Raw genomic sequence first — 21,878 nt, 5'->3', positions numbered from 1 at the left:
GGCAAACTTCAATTCAAACAATTAATATTAATCTGTGACATGTGAATATGACTTGCCCTACATTTTCAAATTATCATATGGGAGATTCATCTCTCTGATCAATTGGAGATTGCTTAAATGAAACCCATACTCCCTCCCAGACCTGTGCGGGAAATGCACTGCGTGATAGTCAAAAAATGATGGGCACAGGTAGGTCCCTAATGACAGGGAAGCCATTTATTCTGACATCTTATCTCTGTCTTTTCCTGTTTCACCCAATAGACATTTTGATTGCATTATTTATTTTATATTATCCTGAATGATAAAAACCTACAACTCTGATACAGTTGTCAGAGTAGAATGGCATGGCTTCAGCAGTCTAAAGGCATGATCTCCACCAGCAGCAGCTTCCATTCTGAACCAGTTTCTCCTAAAATGTCTCATAAGACATCTCATTTTTGTGAATTCTTCACTTCCTCTTGAAAATCTCTATTTTAGTTGTCAATAAGATTTAAATGCTTCTGGAAGAAATATTCATCAAAACTGACATGACTGTGAGTGACTGGCACCAAGAGGGAAAAATAAAAAATCACAGCAATGTTTCAGCACTTTACTCGCTGAACAACTTCTACTCAGTCCATCTGCATGAAATGGGTGTGCCAGATATTGGACGTGCCAGCAGATGCTTACAAGAACGGTTTGGCGTGCCTGTTGGTGCCATTCCACACTGCTGAAAGATGGAATACAACTCCCCTGAAGGAATTCTATGTTTTCTAAAATAGTAACTTATATAATAGAAAAACTATAAATTCTTTATATTTTGGCCCTCGATGTACAAGCCCCAAATTTGTGTTCTCTTGCTTTCTAATTTTATTTTTCATATTTCTGAACAGCAGTCAGCTCTTTTCTTAACCAGGTATGTGGGTCATAAGCACTTGGGGCATTTCTTCCAAGATATACGTGTCCAGACCCTACCTGTGTCATCACAGGAACACGCTGGGGTGGGGCCTGAGAGTGTGTATTTTGAAAAGGTCACCAGGTGATTATGAAATGAATCCCTGGTTAAGAGCAATTATTCTAAATCATTTTTATGGGCAAATAATTATGACATATACATGTGCATATAATACCAATATAATTCTACTTTATCCCTCATGGTGTTCTTTAAATGTTCTTGTTTGCATACCTTTCTTTCCTCTGAATTTCTCTCTTTAAAATTGTCATGGAGTTTTCCATGGGTAATTCTCCCAGAAAAATTTTATGCAAGTCAGTGTATGTGAGATACTCTTCATTTGTGGGGGCAAAGTGGCTAACCAAGATCAGCAACTCCTTCCAAAACAATGCCATTTTAACATATAGTCATGTAACAAATATGTATTCAGTAGAGTCTGTGTCATGGTAAAGGCCAAGCAAGAAGAATGCAAGGAGTATAAGACATGGCCCTGTGCTCTTCAAGGAACACTTAGGATAGTACTGGAGTACAAATAGCCAAGTTAAGAAATGTTAAGTAATCACGTAAGGCAGCATATGATTCAGGATTAAATTGCCAGCACTTACAAAAAGTGCTCTAAGGATTCAGGAGAAGTTGTACACTCTCTCCCAATAGCCAGGCACACTTCAGAGAGGGCCTGGGGTTTAAAGAATGGGCAGGGGATAAATGGGAGAGGCAGTAGGTGTCCTGGGCCAGGACATTACACAAACCACGGCAAGAAGGAACGAGGCATGGGCAGCGAAAACCCAGCCCTCTGAAAGAAAGAGGTCACTTGGGTGATTGGCATCAAAGAGGCAAAGGCCAGACTCCGTTATCAGGCTCCGGGTAAAACTTACCCTATAGTTATATTATTAGAAAAATCATCAAAGTATTAAAGCAGCAGAACATGGGGATGGTAGTATTTTAGAAAATGTTTTGAGGTTTTTCTTCTTTGCCATCTCCATGAGTACGGGAGATAAATATTGATAAGGAGACTATGAGAGCAATTAGGATCTGGGCTACAGTGGTGAGTTTACAAAGAATTAATGTAACTTGGTGGCTGACTGTCTTGAGGTTCCAGCCTATAAGCAAAGGGATGTCTATGAACAAGAGGAGAAAAGGGGAAGGTGGGAGTGGGAGCAAGTCAGAGCTGCCAGTTGGAGATAGCAGAACCACACCTTGGAAGGAACATCTGCCCGGGACACATGGCTTTGGAAGAAGCTGGTGAAAGGAAATGATTTTGACACAGAATTTATGAACAGAAAGTAGAGTAAGAGAAATAAAACGTTAAAGACTGAATCTGGAGAAACAGGATGCTAATGACCACAGGGGAAATGCAGAATAAATGATGCAAACAAAAGACCTTGGAATGGCAGGAGAATCTAGCGGCAACCCAGAAGCCAAGCAAGAAGAGAGTTTCAAAGCAAGAGTTCATCCACGCTATCTCACGAAACAGAGAGGTCAAAGGCCACTGAGATTGCCCCAGTTCTAGTCCCAGCAACCCATTGTGTGTCCAACCCATGGTTGATCTTTTTCCTTTACTCTCTCATTACTGACTGTCCATATCAATAATTTACCACACACATCTGGTTATTTTCTAATGTCTATCATCAATCCACACATACATGGATAGTATATGTCTTACTACCTTGACACTATGATAAAAATCCTGTTGAGGGGAAAATAAATCATAATTTATGCACTGCCTCCCCCTACCATGGTGCCTGCACATTGCCATGCCACTAGTAATCCTTTAGAAATACCTTTCATTGATCATAACTATGACTGTCCTGTTTATTGTGGTATGCAGACCAGACCAGCTGAATTCAGAGAGAAGACACAGACACTGTGTAGGGTTTGTCCTTGCCACTGAAAGTGTGGTCCATGGACCAGCAGCATCAGCATCACCTGGGAACTTGTTAAAAATTCAGAATCTCAGCTGGCATCCCAGACCAAATGAACCAGAATTCTGCATTTTAACTAAATTGCCAAGTGGCTGATGTCTATGCCCATTGGTATTTGAGAGAAAATGGTCTAGACTCAGTACTGTATAGAAGAGACTAGCACCAAGTTACCAAAGAGGTTAGTTGGAGGAGATAGCACGTGAGTTTCAGCACATGGGCATGTGCTAAGACCAACTTCACCCTGCTCAGACCCATTGCTCAATGACAGAACCCAAACCCTTTGAGGATGTGGCAAAGCCAGGCCCAGAAGCAATCTGGCTTTTGACTAGAAGCCCAGATATATAAATCCTTCTTCCATAAACTGTCACTAAGTTCAGTTCTAGAAAGGGCTTTAGAGATTGTATCTACTAGGTTGTTTTTCCTGGTTTTATAAATATTCTGACCTTCTAAAGACCCTATTTATGCTCTCCACATTTACCCAGCCCTAGGAATTTATGATATGTTTCTGCCTCCCATTCATTCCTTTGATAACACTAGGTTTCCCTCTAAAGTTGCAATTACTAAAATACGTTTTGGGCATAATTAAAAGCCAAACCTGAAAATGCAACTTCAATCCCAAATAGAAAGGGCCTGTAACTTAGAGAGTTACACTGAAAGCTCTCTTGTTTAAATGGCCAGGTGTCCGGGAAAAGCTCCCTAAAGAAAGAACTGTTAGACAAAGGAACAGTCATATCCCAGGAGATGAAGATCAAATAGCGTAATGACTCTCAAAGCAGAACCTTCCCTTTGTTGGGGATGTTCCCAATGCTTCAATATTTCTTTCTCTGATTTTCCTGTAGATAGGTATATTGAGTATCACTACCCCAAAATGTCACTGTGCTAGAAGAGTTCTCTGTGGGTCTTTTATTATTTTAAACAGCTTTATTGATATATAATTTACACGCCATAAAGTTCACATTTCAGAAATGAAAGACACTTTCCTTCCATCCCCCACCTTCAAGTGATGCCTGATTAAACTCACCCAGGAATGTAATAAAGCCATTTTTTTTAATCCTCCAGGAATGTAGGACACTGGTGTGACCCTCTGATGATAGATCCTACTATTTCAGGTTTTATCAGGGGAAGGAACATCTTGACTAAGTCCCTGCTATTAAAATTCAAACTATCAGCATCCATAGAAGTAATGACTTTTAATGCTATATTTCAAAGATGGCTGGTCGGAATGCCATTGTAGGCCTCGGTAATTTGCTTACTTTGTAGGAACTCCACTAGGAAATGAGGTTCACTTTCTGCATCCAAAGTGGTAATCATAAATTCTTATAAACGACCATTCGCCCCATTTTTCCTGAACTATTTTTCTACCAAATGGCATGCTTTTTAAGGGCTGCTGGAGCCTGCATGTTATTTTTCATTTTAAGGGTGGCATGAGTACTTAGGCAGGCTTTTCTTTCAAAAAGAAAAGCAGCAACTTACATGCTCTCACAGAACCTCGTCAGGGTGCTGGGCTTCTCCTGGTTGCGTCTTTGTCGAAACCAATGCTGAATGCTTCGAACATCCCAGTCCAGTTGCTTGGAGAGGCCTTCCAATCTCTTTTCATCAGGATGCTATGAAACAAGGTACCAGAAAATCATTTTCAACCCATTTTCATCTGCTCTGACCTATGTTTGCAATTTTTTTTCCTATTGTTTACTATCTGCTACTGAGATTTCTGTTTACCAGTGAGGATCTAGGCCTTCCACTAGCAGCAGGAACATAAATGACCACTAGGACAAGAAAGGTCACTCATGAAACAACACTGAAAAGCATGAATCTTGCTCTAATGCTTACACTTCTCCTTATCAGCAAAGTACTTCCCAAGGGGCAAGAAAAATGGGATGGAACAGCTAACTGGCTGAGTCAGCTCCATCAACCTTCAAGGGAAAAGTGCTCAGTGAAGGTGAATTTGCAAAGAGGCATCACTCAAATATTTCACTTTCTCAGAAAAAAAAATGCCATACCCAACTATCACAAACCAGGATAATGTATGTCAGAGAAAAAGCACAGAAAAATCCCAAAATGTCTGTATTTTCCCTTCCTTTCCCTTCTCATCCCCTCCATGCCTCATTCTTTACACATTCCTCTTCTATTCCTTTTATTGATCATTCCTTCTGACCATATCCCACATCAAGTCTTTTACTAAGACTACACAGTACTTGAAGACATAAACTTGGTGAGGTAGCAAGAGATGGCCCTGAGATGACAAGCACAGGTCCAATTCCTCATTCCACTGGCCTCTCTAAGGCTCAGTTTCCTCGTCTGTAAAAAAAAAGGGGGTTGTTTATCAATCTAAATGGGATTGCAGTAAGAACCAAAGGTGCGAATATAGTAAAAGTCAGTAAATGTTAGTTTTCCTCTTCCCTGTCCCTCCCCTCTTTTTGAGAGCATCTTGCCAACAATCATGTGAGGGTGACCCACGACACAACAAAACTAAGCCAAGTGAGTTCCATTCCTTTATTTATTCTATCTTTTATTTAATATTAATGATGTTATTTTAATCTCTCTTTACTTTAACATTAATGCTTTAATGTTAATGATCAGGAAAATTAACCACAAAAGGTGTAGGGAGAAGGTAGCCTGACCAGCCTTCAAGTTACATGGGTGGAATGTACATATATAACAAAACCTTTCTAAAAGTATCTCAAGCAACTCAAGGGGTCAGTGCTCGAGACTGAATGCTTGTGTCCCCCAAAATTCCTATGTTGAGACCCTAATTCCAAAGGTGATGGTAACAGGAAGTCATGAGGGTGGAGCTCTCAGGATAAGGTCAGTGCCCTTATAAGAAGAAACACCAGAGAGTGTGTGTGCACTCACTTGTTCTCTCTCTCTCTCTCTGCCATGTAAGGATACAAGAGAAGGTGGCCATCTGTAAAGCAGAAAGAGGGCCTTCGCCCAAACTCAACCATGCTGGCACCCTGATCTCAGATTTCTAGCTTCCAGAACTATGAGAAATAAATGTTTGTTGTTTAAGCCACCCAGTCTATGATGTTCTGGCACAGCAGTCTGAACTGACTAAGATAGTCAGACACTCAGAAAACACAGCAAATGGCTTTAGGGTACAAAATGTGCTGACCTAGAACTATAAATGTAATTTGCTAGCTTTCAATTGAGCACATAACTTTGAGTCGGTCTTTTTAGTAGTAATGGCACCAACTCTATCCTCTCCTTTCATGTCTCTCTTAATCAAAAATATGGCAGGGAGAAAACTCACTGCCTACAGTATACCTTGGCTATATCATTATCCTAACAGAATTCTTTTTTTTTTTTTTTTTTTTTGCCCAGCTATTTGATGGAATTCATTTTTATTTCAGTTTATTTTCTAAGTTTACTGGCAGAGAAAACATTCACATGATTCACAAATTAAAAATTATCCAAAGTTTCAGCTTCCAGCTTTGTTCCTACTCTCTCAGCCCCTATTCTTCCCTTCCTACTACTAGGTAACCACAATTATTGAACCAGTTTCTTTGCAGTTATTTTAGGCAAATATAAGCAAATTTGAATATGTATTCTTAAATCCACCCTTGTCACACAAATTGTTGCATACTACAGACATTGTTGTGGACTTTGGGTTTTCATTTTACAATGTATCTTGGAATATCTCCATATCAGTTTATATAGAACACCCTCATTCTTTTGTAGGGATATTCCATAATTTATCCATTCTGCTTAAATGGACATTTACATAGCTTCCAAACTTCTATAGCTATAAACAAAGCTGTAATAAATAACCTTGCCATGGGTCATTTTATTTAGGCTTATCTGTGGGATAAGTTCTTGGAAGTGAAAGCTATAGATCAAAGGCATCTATACATTTATAATTTATTTCAACATTGAAAAATTACTCGAACTAGTGATTTTGCCAATTTATACTCTCACAAGCAAGAGTGTGTATTTCCCAGCGCCTCAAAAGAGTATGAGACTTTTCCTTTTCTTTCCAGTCTGATACGTAAAATGTATTATTCTCAGTGTAGTTTTGATTTTTCTTTTTATGAGAGAAATGTCTTCTCATATGTTTTAAAAATCATTTTGTATTTCCTTTTTTGTGAGAGTATGCTCATATCTATTGCTTGTTTTTTTCTTGATTTGTTGACATTTTCTTTATTGATCTGTAGGATTTCTTCATTTGTTAGGGTGATTAAACTCTTGTCTATATCATAAGTTGCAAACTTTTTACTAGTATGTCATTTGTGTTTTAGAATTTGCTTATGATTCTTTTTGTTTTTTACTTGAAGTTCATTAAAATATATTTGAATTTATCACTTTTTTGTTATAGCTTCTAAATTTGGAGTCATATTTAGAAAAGCCTCCCTTATTCCAAATGTTCAAAAAATTCTCCCAGAATTTTTCTAATTCTTATAATACATTTAGGGCTTTTATTTTTACATTCAAGTCTTTAGTGCATTCAGAATACATATTGGTATTCAGTATAAGGTATGAATCTAAGTTTGTTTCTAGATGGCTATCCAAGATCCCACTACCATCATTCATCTTTTCCCCATTGAAAGACCAAATTTCTTCCATTGGTCTATTATTATTCATGTGCCAGTACCACACAGTTAGTTTTCTCAGAAATCTTCATTTATTTTTCTATGTGAACTTTAGAATCAGCTTGTCCATTTTCAAAATAAACAAATGGTCAAACAAGCAAAACTATTGGTAGTTTTAATAAGATCACACCAAGTTCTTAAATTAATGTAGAGTAAATTGACATCTTTATTTACTTTGCCTTTGTGTCCTTCAAGAGTGTTTTGAAAATTTTCCTCATAAAGGTCTTGCACACACCTTGTTATATTTATTCCTAGGGATAATATCCCTCTGATTTCCATTGTAAATAAGGTACTTTCTTGTATCCTTTAACTGCTTATTGTTTACATATATATGAGAGCTACTGGTTTCTTATTACTAATTTTGTACTAAAATTTCATATTGTTTGTGGTAATTTATCACTCAATTCTCTTAATTTTGGGGGTATACAATCATAAAATAGCATACTACTATAATGTAAGCTCCATAAACAAAAGAAATTTTTATTATCTTTTTTCACCAGTTCCTAGATTATAGAAGGGCTCAGTAAATATTTCTTGAATTAATGAATAAATCTTTGAACAACAGTAGTTTTGCCATTTCCTTTCCACTTTTTATGACTTTATTTTCTTTCTCTTATTTACTTGTTCATTCAATGAAAAATTGAGCACGATGTAGAACAGTGGTTATAATAGGCATTCCTATTTGTTCTGGACTTTTAATTTTCTTATTAAATAAGGGGCCAGATTTAGGAACAATATACAAATATATTTATTGTGTAAAAGAAATCACCCAGTCCCAGTTAGATAACTTATTTTAATCAAAAAGATGTCAGGTTTAAGCATCTATGGAGCATTATGTACTTTTTTTCCTCAGATCTATTAATAAAATGAATCATATAGGGTTTTTTTTTTTTATCAAATACAAGGAAAGCCCTGCATTCCTAGAATGAACTCTATTTGGTGATGATAATTCTTTTAATGTATTACTAGAGTCTGTTTGCTAATTTTTTATTTAGGATTTATCAATATTCGAGGGGGCAGGGGGGCATGGGCAATATATGTAACCTTAACACTTGTACCCCTACACTAAAATAAATACGCTAAAATAAAAAAATGAAGAAAAAAAAAAAGAAATACAATTGGTCTCTACTCCTGCCTTTTTTCGACAAAATCTTTTTCAGGTTTTGATATTAATGTATTTGCTACATTAAAAGAGAACTGGGTGGCTTTCTTAATTTTCTATGCTTTGTTATAGCTTAAGAGAATTATTTGCTCTTTAAGAGTGTGTTAGAATTCTTTTGTGAGATGGGCACGTTAATTTGGTTAACTGTAGTAACGATTTCACTATGTCTATCAAAACACCATGTTGTACACTTTTAATAATATTTACAATAAAAAATAAAGGAGAAAGGGCAAATATAATTTTTGATATTATTAGTTTTGCATTTAGGCCTTTTCATATATTACAAATGCTAATCACCTAACTGATGAAAAGAACATATGCCTACATGGCTTTGAGTGAATGAAAAACGTAAGAATTATTTTTGTCAGAGTATGTGAGCCTGGTATATTTTTGTAGTTTGGTTCTTTTAATTTGACCTTTATATTATTTATTATATATATTTATTTATTTATTTACACACACATGTACACAGATTAAATTATATTTTCCTTGAATAATTTTTATTTTATCTAAGTTTTTTAATTATATTTACCCAGTTTTCTTAATTTCCTGTTTCTGTGGTTGTCGATTATTATGTTATTTGTGCTTGCTTTGCTTTTTTCTCTTAATTGGGTTAGCTAACTTTATAAAAATAATTAAACCAATAAAGTACTTTTGGATTAAATTTTTAAATTCTATAGTTTTGCTAAATCATTAATTTTGGTTTTTATCTTTATTAACTTCTTTCTTCTGCTTATCAAACATTTATTTTGTTCTTTTTCAAATATTTAAGTAGCTAACCATTTTTTTCATATATGTATGAGTCAACTGAGCACTGGCTTGGCATGGTACATATAAGTAGTGCTTTCATTATCATTGCTTTCTAAATATTCTGAAATTTTATTTTTCCCAAGTTATTTTAGACAGTGTTTATAAATTTTTAGGAGCAAGAGGCTTCCTGTTTTCTGATTTTTCTGTTTTCTAATTTATAGTTTTATTAAATTAAGCCAAATTTTTAAAAATTTATCATAGTTTTATAACATAATATAGTATATATTTTAATAAATATTTAATAGGTACTTGAAAGTACAGTCTCTGTATTCAGAATATCAGGATTCTAAATGTATCTCTTAGATTGTCCTCATTATTTATGCTTCTTAAAATTTCTATATTCTATTTTATATTTTGTTCACTGGATCTGTCATGACCCCGAGGTAAGTTAATATTTCTTAATATTATGTTTCTGTTTCTTTTTTAATTCCTTTTTATGAATATGTAAATATTTAATACATATATGATTCATAACTATTTTATCTGCATTGTAAATTGTGTCCTCTGGCAATAAAAAATCAATTCTTCACTTCATTTAATACTTTTAGAAACCTTACTTTCTTTGTTATTTATGTTTGCATGGATACCTTCACTCATACTCTTATTTTCAACATTTTTAATTACTTTGCCTTAAGTTATCTCATATATGCCTTTACTATGCCTTTTAACCACTGTGGTAACGTACCTTCGTGTGGTTCTGCAGGTTGTGAATCCCAGATAAAGGTATCAAAGGGTTGGTTCCTCCTAGGGCTGTGAGGGAAGGATATGCCCCAGGCTTCTCTCCTTGGCTTGGACACGGCTGTGTTTTCCCTACTTCTCTTCACACCATCTTCCCTTAACACTATCTCTGCATCCAAATTTCCCCTTTTTATAAGGACACCAGTCATATTGGATTAGGACCCACTATAATAACCCCACTTTAACTTATTTACTTTTGTGAAGACCCTATCTCCAAATAAGGCCACATTCTGAGGTGCAGGGAATTAGGATTTTAATGTATAAATTGGAAGGGGGACATAATTTAATCTATAACAAACCTGAATTATTTTTTATTAGATGAATTAAATCCATTTATGTGTGTTGACATGATTGTAAATTTGTTTATAGTTCGCTATTTAAATACATTCTTTCTGTTTGGATGATTTTAAAACATATGTTACCATACGGTTTGTTTTAATTCCTCTCCTTTTGTGGGTAATTTTTATTCTGGTGGTTATCCATATAACATGCTTTCTTTTCCATCTCTAATAATTCCATATGAGCAATATTTAAAACTAGCCTTATTTCCTTTTCCTGCCTTCCTTTCCTCCACCAGCCAACACTGGTCAATAATATTATCTTTCTTAGAGTTTACTCTTGTACTATTAAATATGCTTAAAATTCTATTTAATTTGTCAACTTTAATCGATATGCTTTGACACCCAACTTAGAGATTATGCAATCAGCAATCAACAATTGGATTATGCAATCAATTTATTTTGCCTCCCACCTTCTTTCCCCTTCTTCTCAGTTATTGGTAGTTGCATTGTTTCTACGTTGTGAGAACCCAGAATGTTAACATTCTGTCTGTTACCAATCCTCACATTTCTTTCTTTCTTAGTTCTACAGTTTAAATATATTCAAAACTCACAAACATTCCCAGTAATCTCCTGGACAGCTAAAATTAATGATATAATAATCTCAAGACTCATGGAATAAGTCTCTTAAATTTTTTCATGTTCAAATATGTTTGTCTGTAACCTTTACAGAGTAAAAATAATTTGGCTAGACATAAAATTCTTAGTTCATATTTTCCTTGAGAATATTGAAAATGTGACTATAGAGAAGCCTACAATCATGAGATATTTCCTCTAAATATGTGATCTAATTTTTTGCTCAAAGAAATATTTCTTTGTTTACCAAGTCCAATAACTTTAATAATAATATAACTCTTGATGGTGAACTTTCTGGGTCAATTTTCACTATATTTTTATTATTGAAATAAATCTCCACTTATTTTAGGAAAAATTTGTTGAATTATATCTTTCAATATTTGTTCTAATTCGTTATTTTATTTTGCTTTTCCTTAAGGGATTCTGATTACTGAGATGATGGATCTGCTTGGCCTATATATCAAATTTTTAAAGCTATTTTTTTATTTGTTTCATTTAATTCAGTATTATGATTTCTATCCTTCCTGTCCCCTGCTAAGTGTTCTGCAGTGTCTAGTGTTTCCTGTGGTTCTTCCCAATTTCATCTTCTTGCCTGTGATGGTTTTAGTACTTTTCCCTGAACTCTACCAGCTCCCACTCCATCTCCCCTTGCTGACCATTCTTTCTTGAGTTCTTATATTTCTTCTTTATGATCTTCCTTCACAGAGTTGTAGCTTCATTACCTTTGAGAATTTCTGGTAAAATTTTAATCATAATTTTCATTTGTCTTTTCGGTCGGCCTCATTGTTCTAGTGATAATCTTTATTAATGAGCATTGCTGCCCTTTCTTTTAATTGTGTTTGTTTGATGCTGTGTGAGTTGCTTCTTTACTAATAATCTTCGAATGAGTTGGATTTTCTTGACCAGCTACTTGCAGTATGGGGAGCAGTAAGGATGCTCTTCCAATGTAGCTGCCACCGAGGAAGAATGCCTCCTGAAAACATGCCATCCATGTGGCTTTCTGGTACCTGCTCCACTCCTACCAGCTCTGCTCACCAGTTCCTGCACTGACTGTCCTAAACAATGGATGGAGCATTTGTCTCCCCCACCTTCAGGAAATGTCACTGTGCTGGTTTCCCTGAAACCTCCCCTCCCTGGGCCCTCCATCCATGGCCATGCTTTATACTTCCTCCTACTTGGCTTCTGCCCAATTCCAACTGTTTCTTGTTAGCCTTTACACATATTTTGAAATCTAGAAATATGTATCTCCTAATCTGCCAAATATAAAGTTTGTGAAATCTTTTCTTTCTTCTCTTCCTTGTGTGTGTGTGTATATGTATTTTCTTATTGTTGTTTGTCCTTGTTATCATTCCCCATAAATTTTTTTGAAAGATTTCTAGGAAAAGAACCGAATAACGATGACTGATATAAACATTTTTATATTAAAATACCTAGGTTAATTTTAATAACATTAACCTTTGCCAGTAGTGGGCGGGAGAAAAGGAAAGTAAAAAATAAAAACAAAAGGGAATAGGTATATGAGGAGAATGAAGGAGAACAAATTATGGGGACTCTGCCAATAATTTAAAAATACAGTCTAAAATACCAACAGTGGATTATGATGATTTCCCAGATCATAAAAGCTAGCTTTATAGCTGACATATATTCTTAACCCCATGGCTTAAGAACTGATTTGATTAGAAAAGTGAAATAGCTGGCATCATATATGCATACAAATACTGTGGCAGGAGAATCCCCAAAAGTTAAAAATATATTCACCCAGATTACTCTAAATATAACCAGTTAAGAAACATGAGCTCAAAAATAGTCACTAAAGAGACATATTTATTCTTTTCATCTGAATGGGACTGACAATCCATAATTGTAAATTTTTTGGTCCCATTTCAAGACTACTGAATCATGATCTCCAGAAACAAGATGTAGCAATCCGCATTTTAACTCCTCAGGTGATCTTAATGCAAATTCAAGTGTGAGAACCACTGGCCTGAAAAGATGCCACATCACCTACTTAATGACTTACATGCATTATTTTATTTAACCCTCAAGAATGCCTGTGAGGAAGTTATTCAAAGGTTTTCACAAATGAGGTTAAGAAACTTGCCTTGGGAGGTTAAGAAACTTGCCCAAAGCCATGATGGTAGAAAGCAGCAAAGCAGTCAGTCTGACCCACTTAACACATTAACTGCCATGTGACTTGTATTTAACTCTTGCTGGCTTTGAGCCTGGGGCCTCATGAAGCACATAAAGACTCAATTCTCCGGAACAAATTCAATAAGTATGTCATGAGTCACATACAACGCAAGTGGCATGCGGTGTAAAAATTGATTCTAGTGCCACGTGAGTTGCATATAACTCACCCACTGAAAACAATTAAAATAACAATTTTTTCATTAAATTAGAAAGGATCATTTTGTTTTCAAAGTTTTTATTCTATTTTCATAATAAAATACCGTGGCCCTAGGGGAAAAATTTTTTTCTAGTGTGGCAGTCAATGTGTTAAACACCAAAGCTTCTAATTATTTTACAATATTGGAAGGTTCTCTCAAGCTTTAGATTTGGTGGATGGAAAGAATAGAGAGACAGACCACAGACAGACAGGTGTTATCTCACAAGGAGAGACTGTCAGAGAATACAAACAGGTTCAAATTTATCGGCCACTTTCACAGACAACTACACAGTCAGGGCACGTGAGCAGGATGGTTACACAGGGCTCCACGTTCAGAAGGGCTCACACTTAGGGCTGAAAGCTCCGTGGCCACCATCTTGGCTCATAACAGTCCCACCACTTCCGCCAGATGGACGCTTGGTCCCCCAATTCCCCACCTTCTGGCTCCCAACGCCCACCACCATCCCTCTCTTCTCTCCACCTAGTGACTACTGCTGCCTTCAGCTCCCAGCAGGGGCTGAGCCCAAGCATGGTGAGTAGGGGATTCGGTTTGTACTCCCCGAGGTGTCTCAGGGCAGACATGGAGACAGCCACCTCAGTGGGTGTGGCACATGACTTAGCAGGGGTGAGCCTCTTACCCACTCCCGACCTGGACACAAAGTTTGCAATGCACTTGGAAGTCACCTGTCCCCCATGATGTAGGGCAGTGGGCCCGTGGACAGAAGAGAGGCCTGCCTCAACTTCTCTGCAGCCCCGGCAAGACACAGCATATCAGCCAGTATCTGGAGAAAAACGGAACCTGACAGATGGCAGGTCATGTGTACATTAAGTCACAGGATGGGTCCCCCAGGCACCTGTGAAGGTCTACACTTGCCCCGTGAGTATCCCCATGTCTGAGTGAGTGTGGCATTACGCAGTGGATAAAAAACACCTTGACCGGTAGAGAGAGACTGAGGGAGGAAGGAAAAAGGTTTATGTTTTTGTACTTTTAACAGCACTTTTTTTGTGCTTTTTGAACAAGGGGTCCCACATTTTCATTCTGTACTGGGCCTCACAAACTCTGTAGCCAGTCCTGTACACAGTAGATTTTAAGGGTTTTTGTAGGTTCATCCCTTTTACTTGAAGGATTATAATAATGCCTTTCTACAAAAGGTCATTTGGAAGTATGGGGAAGACCAGGATGCTGGATGATCACTCGAACACATCCAGACACTTTGCTAGAGCTCTCCACGTCCTGGTCCAGCTATTCCGTTCAACTGACCTGTTACATTTTCATTTCGTAGATAAGACTAGAGAACTACAAAAGAATACAAGGAAAAATAGTTCTAACTTTTGCTGCATTTATATTTAAAACATGAGGCTTCTGTTTTAATTATGTAAAAACCTTCAAAGGAATCACCTTGGAAACTAAGAGAATAAGATCATTAAAATTAGCTAGAAGCAAATATTCTTCAGAGCAGTCAACCTAGTCACAAAACCTTTTTATTACTTGTATAGAGGCGATTTCTCCAGTGACCATAATAAACATAAGATAAGGGAAACAAAATGTCCACTGCAGGATTTCTAAAGGGAAGCATAAAATTGGGTAAAAAATTCATTTTATTAGTCATTTAGAATACTGCATGTTTAATGCATTTAGAGTAGTTCACAAAGGAAATGCAAATGTGTTATAATCACATTTTAAAATGAACCTTCTAATTCCCTACATATCTGCTTTTTGAAAAGGGAAAAAGGTGTTTCACTGCAGTAAATTGATATGCTAGATGAAAATGTAAGTTTTTTCTCAATATTTTCTTCTTTTAAATACCATAAGGTATTTGTCCCGTCAACTTGGAACCTGGCAATCTAAAGTCAACCCATAAAACTACCAAAAGAGCTTTTCCTAAAATTCCATTCATTCTTCTTTTCTTTCCTAACAGAGATGTAAAAAAACACCTGGTGCTTTCTTATAATTTTCAAGGAAAAATACCATTTTTAAAAGGACAGAGGGGAAACCCCTAGAGAATTTTGGCAGAAATGAAGATAATAAAATAAACAAAAGTGTTTGCATATTTGAATTAATAGCTGTAACACAAGAGACAAACAGTACAAATGGCTAGCAACACAAATACCAAAAAAGGAACAGAATTTGCCTAACACTGTCAAATCACATCTTAGAAGACTGAGTACTTCTCCCAGAAAAAGGAAAGAGGGAAAATGAACTTTTTAGTATATGAACACACAACACTTCTCATAGAATGATGTACTTTTCCTGATCTTTCCTTCTTCCTTGTCTAGGTGAGAGTAAGTTAAGACATATGAGAGAGATATAAGATGTACAGGGGTAGGATAGACATTCTGTAATTTGCTTTATTTTCTTATGGCCTTTGACTGAGGGTTTCTGACTTCTAGCTTTCTACGCCTGTCTTCATTTTGAAGGAAATATCACCTTGGGGTGCAGGTGGAGGCAGTCTTTTCTCCCTATTCCTCTCTCCTGCTCTTCCCACTCCTAGTTTGGACTTCAGCTCTCAATAGATTGCATATCTCCTGTCTTTTAGTCTTCCCAGTGAAGTGAGCTCTTCATTAACAACTCTCTAGACCCTCATCCTTCATTCCTTCATGTTGTAACTCTGTTCTTCTTCACGTATGCTTTGTTGTTGTCAGTGCTGTTCATGTTTGTCTATCTATCCTATGGACAACACTATAAGCCCTTTTTGCATACTTGCATAAATCATACTCCTCAGCTCTACGCAGTGGCCTCCACCCGACCCTCATTTGCACTGCTTCATGCCAGGTGAGATTACAGGAAGCACAGAAATAGACTAATCACTATTGAATCAAGCCTGGTCTTTACAGACAAGCTACTAACAATTAACCCGAGAGTAAACTAACAGGTCTAAGACCTGCCCATCTTTATTCTGCATCTACTATTTGCATCTCACCACAATACTGTACTTGCATTCTTTCTGAGAACACATTTTCCTGCATGAGGCTATGTAAAAGTTTATTATCAAAATGCAGAAAAGAAGAATTGAATGACTGCAGGCTGAAAAGGGTGATTGGGAAGATTCATACTTCAGGACAGGACAGGCATACCTTTGTAATTGCAGTGAAAACCTTTTCCAGAATGGCATTGGGCTGAGCGATCTGTGGTCCATTGGCCTGAATGTTGAGAGCTATGGCACAGGGTTTGGCTACAAATCTAAAAATCAAAAAAAAAGAAAAGCAGAAAGTTAGAAGTTATTGTTTGTATAGCTGTTCTTGATGCCACCAGTTACACATTACTCAATTGTTCCAATAAAGTGCTGATAGGATTTTATGACTGTATGTTTCAACATTCATATCAGTAACTATAAAGCAGACTTAGCTTTATCTTTTTCTCCTTTAGTTCTAGCAGTAACATTTAAAAAGAAATCCTTTTAACATATTTAAACCCCCAATCCTCGAATTCTAATGAGACTCAAAAAGATTATCAGATGAAACTATAAGTGTATGAGATATACAAAGAAAACAATGATTTTAAAATGATATGACTCATACTCTTCTTACTAACACATGGCAATAGTCATATTATGTTGTTACTATGAGAAAGGGTTTACTAAGCATCTAAGTACACATGCAGAGAGAGTGCTTTGGATCACCCCTAGTCACAAACTTGGCCATTTTTATCTCTATAATCAAAGTGTGCTATATGCAGGCCCAGTCTCTTGTGGCTTCTTAAAATTCTCTGCTTTGGGGTTATTTGCTTCTTTCTCACGAGGAGCAATGAAAGATGTCAAAGGGCATGATGTCTAAGACAAGCTGAAAAGTCTGAAATGTTTACATGGATCAGCGGGGCTGTTTTTATCCTAAGCCAATGCCTATGTCAAAAAGAATGGGAAGACTAAGCCTTGTTTCTGGTCGCATCTGCCATGTGAATGAGGCACTGAAGGAGAGCAGGTGAAGTGCATGGGACCCAAAGCCATGGTGAATCTCTAACAAAGCCGTGTGAAAAAGGGAAACGCACTTACAACTTTTAAGAGTTGTTTTAGACTAAATGCTCAAGAAATAACACTCTGTAAATGCGTATTTTCAATAGCTACATTTAATGTTTTTTACTAGTACAGAATAAATGAATATCTTATGAAAGTATTACCCACGTTAACTCAATGTTGGTCAAAGGTGACAATTGATAAATGTACAAAACACCATGAGTAAATCTTAGATAAACCTCCTTTAATAACCGGTGGTGAGATTAAAGAACAGCAGACAAAGGATTTTTCTAAAACGTGGAACTAATGAAATGTACATACACAGTACTACATAAGATCCTACTAGGTCCTATTTCAATGACACTCTATAAAAAAGACACCTGCACTCGAATGTTTATAGCAGCACAATTCATAACTGCAAGGCTGTGGAAACAGCCCAAGTGCCCATCAATCCAAGAATGGATTAATAAAATGTGGTATATGTATACCATGGACTACTATTCGGCTCTAAGAAACAACAGTGATATAGCACATCTTATATTTTCCTGGTTAGAGATGGAACCCATACTACTAAGTGAAGTATCCCAAGAATGGAAAAACAAGCACCACATATACTCACCAGCAAACTGGTATTAACTGAGCAGCACCTAAGTGGACACATAGGTACTACAGTAATAGGGTATTGGGCAGGTGGGAGGGGGGGTGGGTATATACATACATAATGAGTGAGATGTGCACCATCTGGGGGATGGTCATGCTAGAAACTCAGACTTGTGGGGGGAGGGAAGAAAGGGCATTTATTGAAACCTTAAAATTTGTACCCCCATAATTTGGCAAAATAAAAAAAAAGATAAAGATAAAAAAAAGTAAAGAAATTTATTCAAACAGGAAAATGGACCACTGTACATGTGCAAGCCTAAACCAGGAAAGATATACACAGAAAATGCAATATAATACCTATTACACTGGGCTCTCTGGGACAAAGCTGGGAGGAAAGAATAATTACTCTTTCCCAATATATAAATCTTCTAAAAACTGTAGTTTTCTCCAAATTTTTGCATTCTCAATTTTGTTGACTGTAAAATTGTTCTGGGATACATCACCCATGTGCCTACCTTCTAGACAGGAAGTATAACCTTTTCCTATGTCTCTGGGTCTTCACTAGGAACAATAATCACAGAGCTATGCCTGCAGCTACAGCAAAGAAAGGAGGGATTTAATGTGCAATGACCACAAGAAAGAATCTAGAACTTGTTTTCTTGGCAAAGTTTTCTACTTTGTGGCTGCCCCTTTAGCATAAGGTGTAATGAGCAGTGTGAAAAGACATGATTTCCAGCTAAAATGAAAAATAAACTAGAAAAGCAAAATTAACTTCAACGATTTCCTTCTACTCCTCCCACCAGCCTTCCCTCATCTTCCCCACTCCCACAGTCCAGATACACTGTGTTCAAATTCCCACTGGGACTTTATCATCACCATCCTGTAAAACCTGCTAATCTAGTACACAGTCTTCTTTCTTCTTCTAAACAGTACACACAGTCTAAATGCAGAGGCTGATCATTTCATCTTTGTATACCCCATGACGGTGCCTGGACACACACAGGAGAGGGTCAAGAAACATGGTCAACTGGTTATCTTCGGTAAGAGTGTTTTCCCTGTTGCCACTCTGTTGCTGAGTGCAGCTGACAAGATTGCAGATATCCTTTGTGTGACCCATAACAACACATAGCCAGGCAGTAGGGCAGTCAAGAAATTTACTCAATAGCATCTCTTCAACAGCAATGTCCTCACCTTGGATATCATCCTCCAATAACTTACAAATGCATTCACAAGAGTTTTTCCTAGTATTTATTACACAATACAATATCTTATGCCTCCCTCTTTTTCTTTTTAAGCTCCAAACCTCTTTTTAAAAAACTATTTTCTCTAAATTTCAAGAACAAATGCAATAGCATACCTCTCAATTGTCAAACTTATCAAATTTTGGTAATCAAAATCAAATAAATATGATGCTCTGTAAGCATATTTTTAAAGCAATGCCTAAAGAATAGGATGAGAATTATTTCTGCTACTATTTTGCTATGAGTCCTAGCTATAGAAATTAATCTGTGTGTCTCAATCTCCTTACCTATAAAAAATTATTATAACTGCATACATACGTGTGTGTGCGCCTATAGATACAAGCATATGTTAAAAGATAATATCACACAGCCTCTTTGTCTAAAATCTTTGACATGAGCCACTGGTAGGGTTTCATTCCATAGCATTTACTCACCGACTTGCCCGGGTCCAGCAACCCACCCAGTTTCAGCCCCACTGTGCCAAGCTATGTGCATTCAACAAGTTCTAAAAGTACCAAAAAAAAAAAAAAAAGACCCTTGGAAAAGACAAGGGCCATCAAGTAGAGTAACCACTCATCCCAATTTGCCCTCAGTCCCGGGGTTCCCAGAATCATTATTTATGGCACCAACTTTACCAACAAAAATGTCCCATTTGATAGTTTGCCACAGTAAAAAAAAAAAAAAAAAAAAAAAAAAAGGCAGATTGGTCCTATTTGGACAATAAATTGCAGTGACCCTCATCATCAAGCCCTAGGCCTGCTGCGGGTCACTAGGAGTCCACACCAGCAGTGCCATCAAGAGCTGAGCTCCTGCACACCTGGCCTCCTTTCAGGGACCAAACCTTTCCAGCTCCCCAATCCACCCTGATGGCTCTCCAGGGTGCTGCAGCCACACTTCCCACAGGACATGTAGTACAAGCGTGTGTGCTCCTCTTCCATGTGGATGGCCTCCATGAGGGCAGGAGCGGGCCTTAGTGAAAGTCCACACCTCCAAAGCCTTGTATACGATCTCATTTAGTCCTCCCTCGGTTACAGGAAGCAGGATTGTCATCAGCCGTGCTTTGCAGAGAAGAACAAAGAGGTCAGAAGCCCTTTAAAGTCTAAATATCCCATGGTGGGCATGCACAAATATCAACCCACCTGAATTCTCTGAAAGATGTCATAACAATGTTTTTATTTACATGCCTGACATGCTGTGGGCATTCAATGAATATTTAATGGCTGAACAAATGAATGAACAAATCCCCTAAAACACAATGGTCGGTACCTTAACTATGTTTTCCAAAGAGGGTGTGTATTTTAATTCCCTTGGATATCCACGTCTGCTCCGGGTCATGTGGGACTCAGAGGGTAGGAGGCTGACCATTCCAATATGAGAAGCCATTTCTATAACTCCCATTGTCCCTAAGATGTGATGTGAAAGCTGCCCCAAAGAGCCTTTGTGTAGGCTCCACCAACCCCTCACTCGGTGCTCTCTTCTCAGCTTACCCAGTACAGACAGACAAACACTAAACTTCCAATATTTAAAAAACTGCATAAAATAGGCAGGAAAAGCAAATACCAAAGCTCAAATGGGAGAAGAAAGAAAAGAAGTAGCACATGTAACTCTCATCTTCCTAATAGGCATCCCTGATTATATGAAAATATAGAAATTTTGTGTTTATTCTCCAAAGAAATTGTGAGTCACCTCTGGCATTTTTTTCCTAAGAACATATTAGATACCAAATAAAACCCATGACACAACTACTACAATTTTATTACCTACTGTCATGGTCCATTAGAGAAAAACGAGATTTTATTTAAATGCTGGCTGTAGCAGAAATAAATTCACAAAAGCTATCTTTCACGTCTTGAGAGGAAGAGAAAGCGTATCAGAGACAGAGAAACAGACAGATGGGGGACACAGTAGAGCACTTACAAATATAATAGTTGGAAGGAAATATGTACTTTCAAGCTTTGATGGTTACCTCTACAAGGAAATGCTCACCTAATCACTTTTTTTTTTTATCAAAGACAGCACTACCACCTTCAAAAGATCAAATATCTATAAGTCCTTTCATGTACTGTATTTGAAAGCAAATATACTAAAGATGTAAACTTTGAAAAATCCTAGTCTCAGTTAAAAAGCAGAGAAAAATACCTAAGACATTCCTATTTTCCATTCTATTTAACCAACATGTATTTGTATTTTAAACATGAATTAAACATCTCCGCACAAAGTACTGAAGAAAGCCCTGGGCAGTGGCGTGGTGAGAGGTATGGACAATACACGATGTGACCCTTGAACTCGGAGAAGTTTACAATCTGGAAAAAGAGGTTATAAAAACATAAATGTTTACATGGTATATACATCAGTGTTCTAATTACTTAACAGTATTTAATTAACTGAGTAACATGGCCAAGGACTTTTAGTCTTTTCCAACTGTACCATTTCCAACATTTTTCAAAGATAGTTGGAAGGCTATGATGATGGTTATGCAAACCTACATATGTAATAAATAGTATAGAATTAAGTCTCTCTCTCTCTCACACACACACACACATATACACACACATAAGCACAAGTAAAGCTAGGGAAATCTGAATAAGATCGGTAGATTTTATCAATGTCAATATCCTGGTTTTGATATTATACAACATTT

The 21,878-nt window shown here is 36.9% G+C and overlaps 1 protein-coding gene across 2 annotated transcripts in view; it reads right to left on the bottom strand.

Annotated features, from left to right (window-relative positions):
- The window catches only part of CERS6 (ceramide synthase 6), a 256,438-nt gene that overhangs the window by 174,685 nt on the left and 59,875 nt on the right, over positions 1 to 21,878 (bottom strand). For both annotated transcript variants that reach the window (XM_012781868.2, XM_012781867.3), the window contains exons 2-3: positions 16,522 to 16,627; positions 4,327 to 4,457 (exon numbers count right to left, since the gene is read on the bottom strand). In XM_012781868.2, the coding sequence (XP_012637322.1) occupies positions 4,327 to 4,457; positions 16,522 to 16,627 (237 nt within the window). The remainder of the gene's footprint in view (positions 1 to 4,326; positions 4,458 to 16,521; positions 16,628 to 21,878) is intronic.

Source organism: Microcebus murinus, chromosome 8, assembly GCF_040939455.1.
Source record: "Microcebus murinus isolate Inina chromosome 8, M.murinus_Inina_mat1.0, whole genome shotgun sequence".
Lineage (NCBI taxonomy): Eukaryota > Metazoa > Chordata > Mammalia > Primates > Cheirogaleidae > Microcebus > Microcebus murinus.
This window is presented reverse-complemented; position numbering and strand designations above follow the sequence as displayed.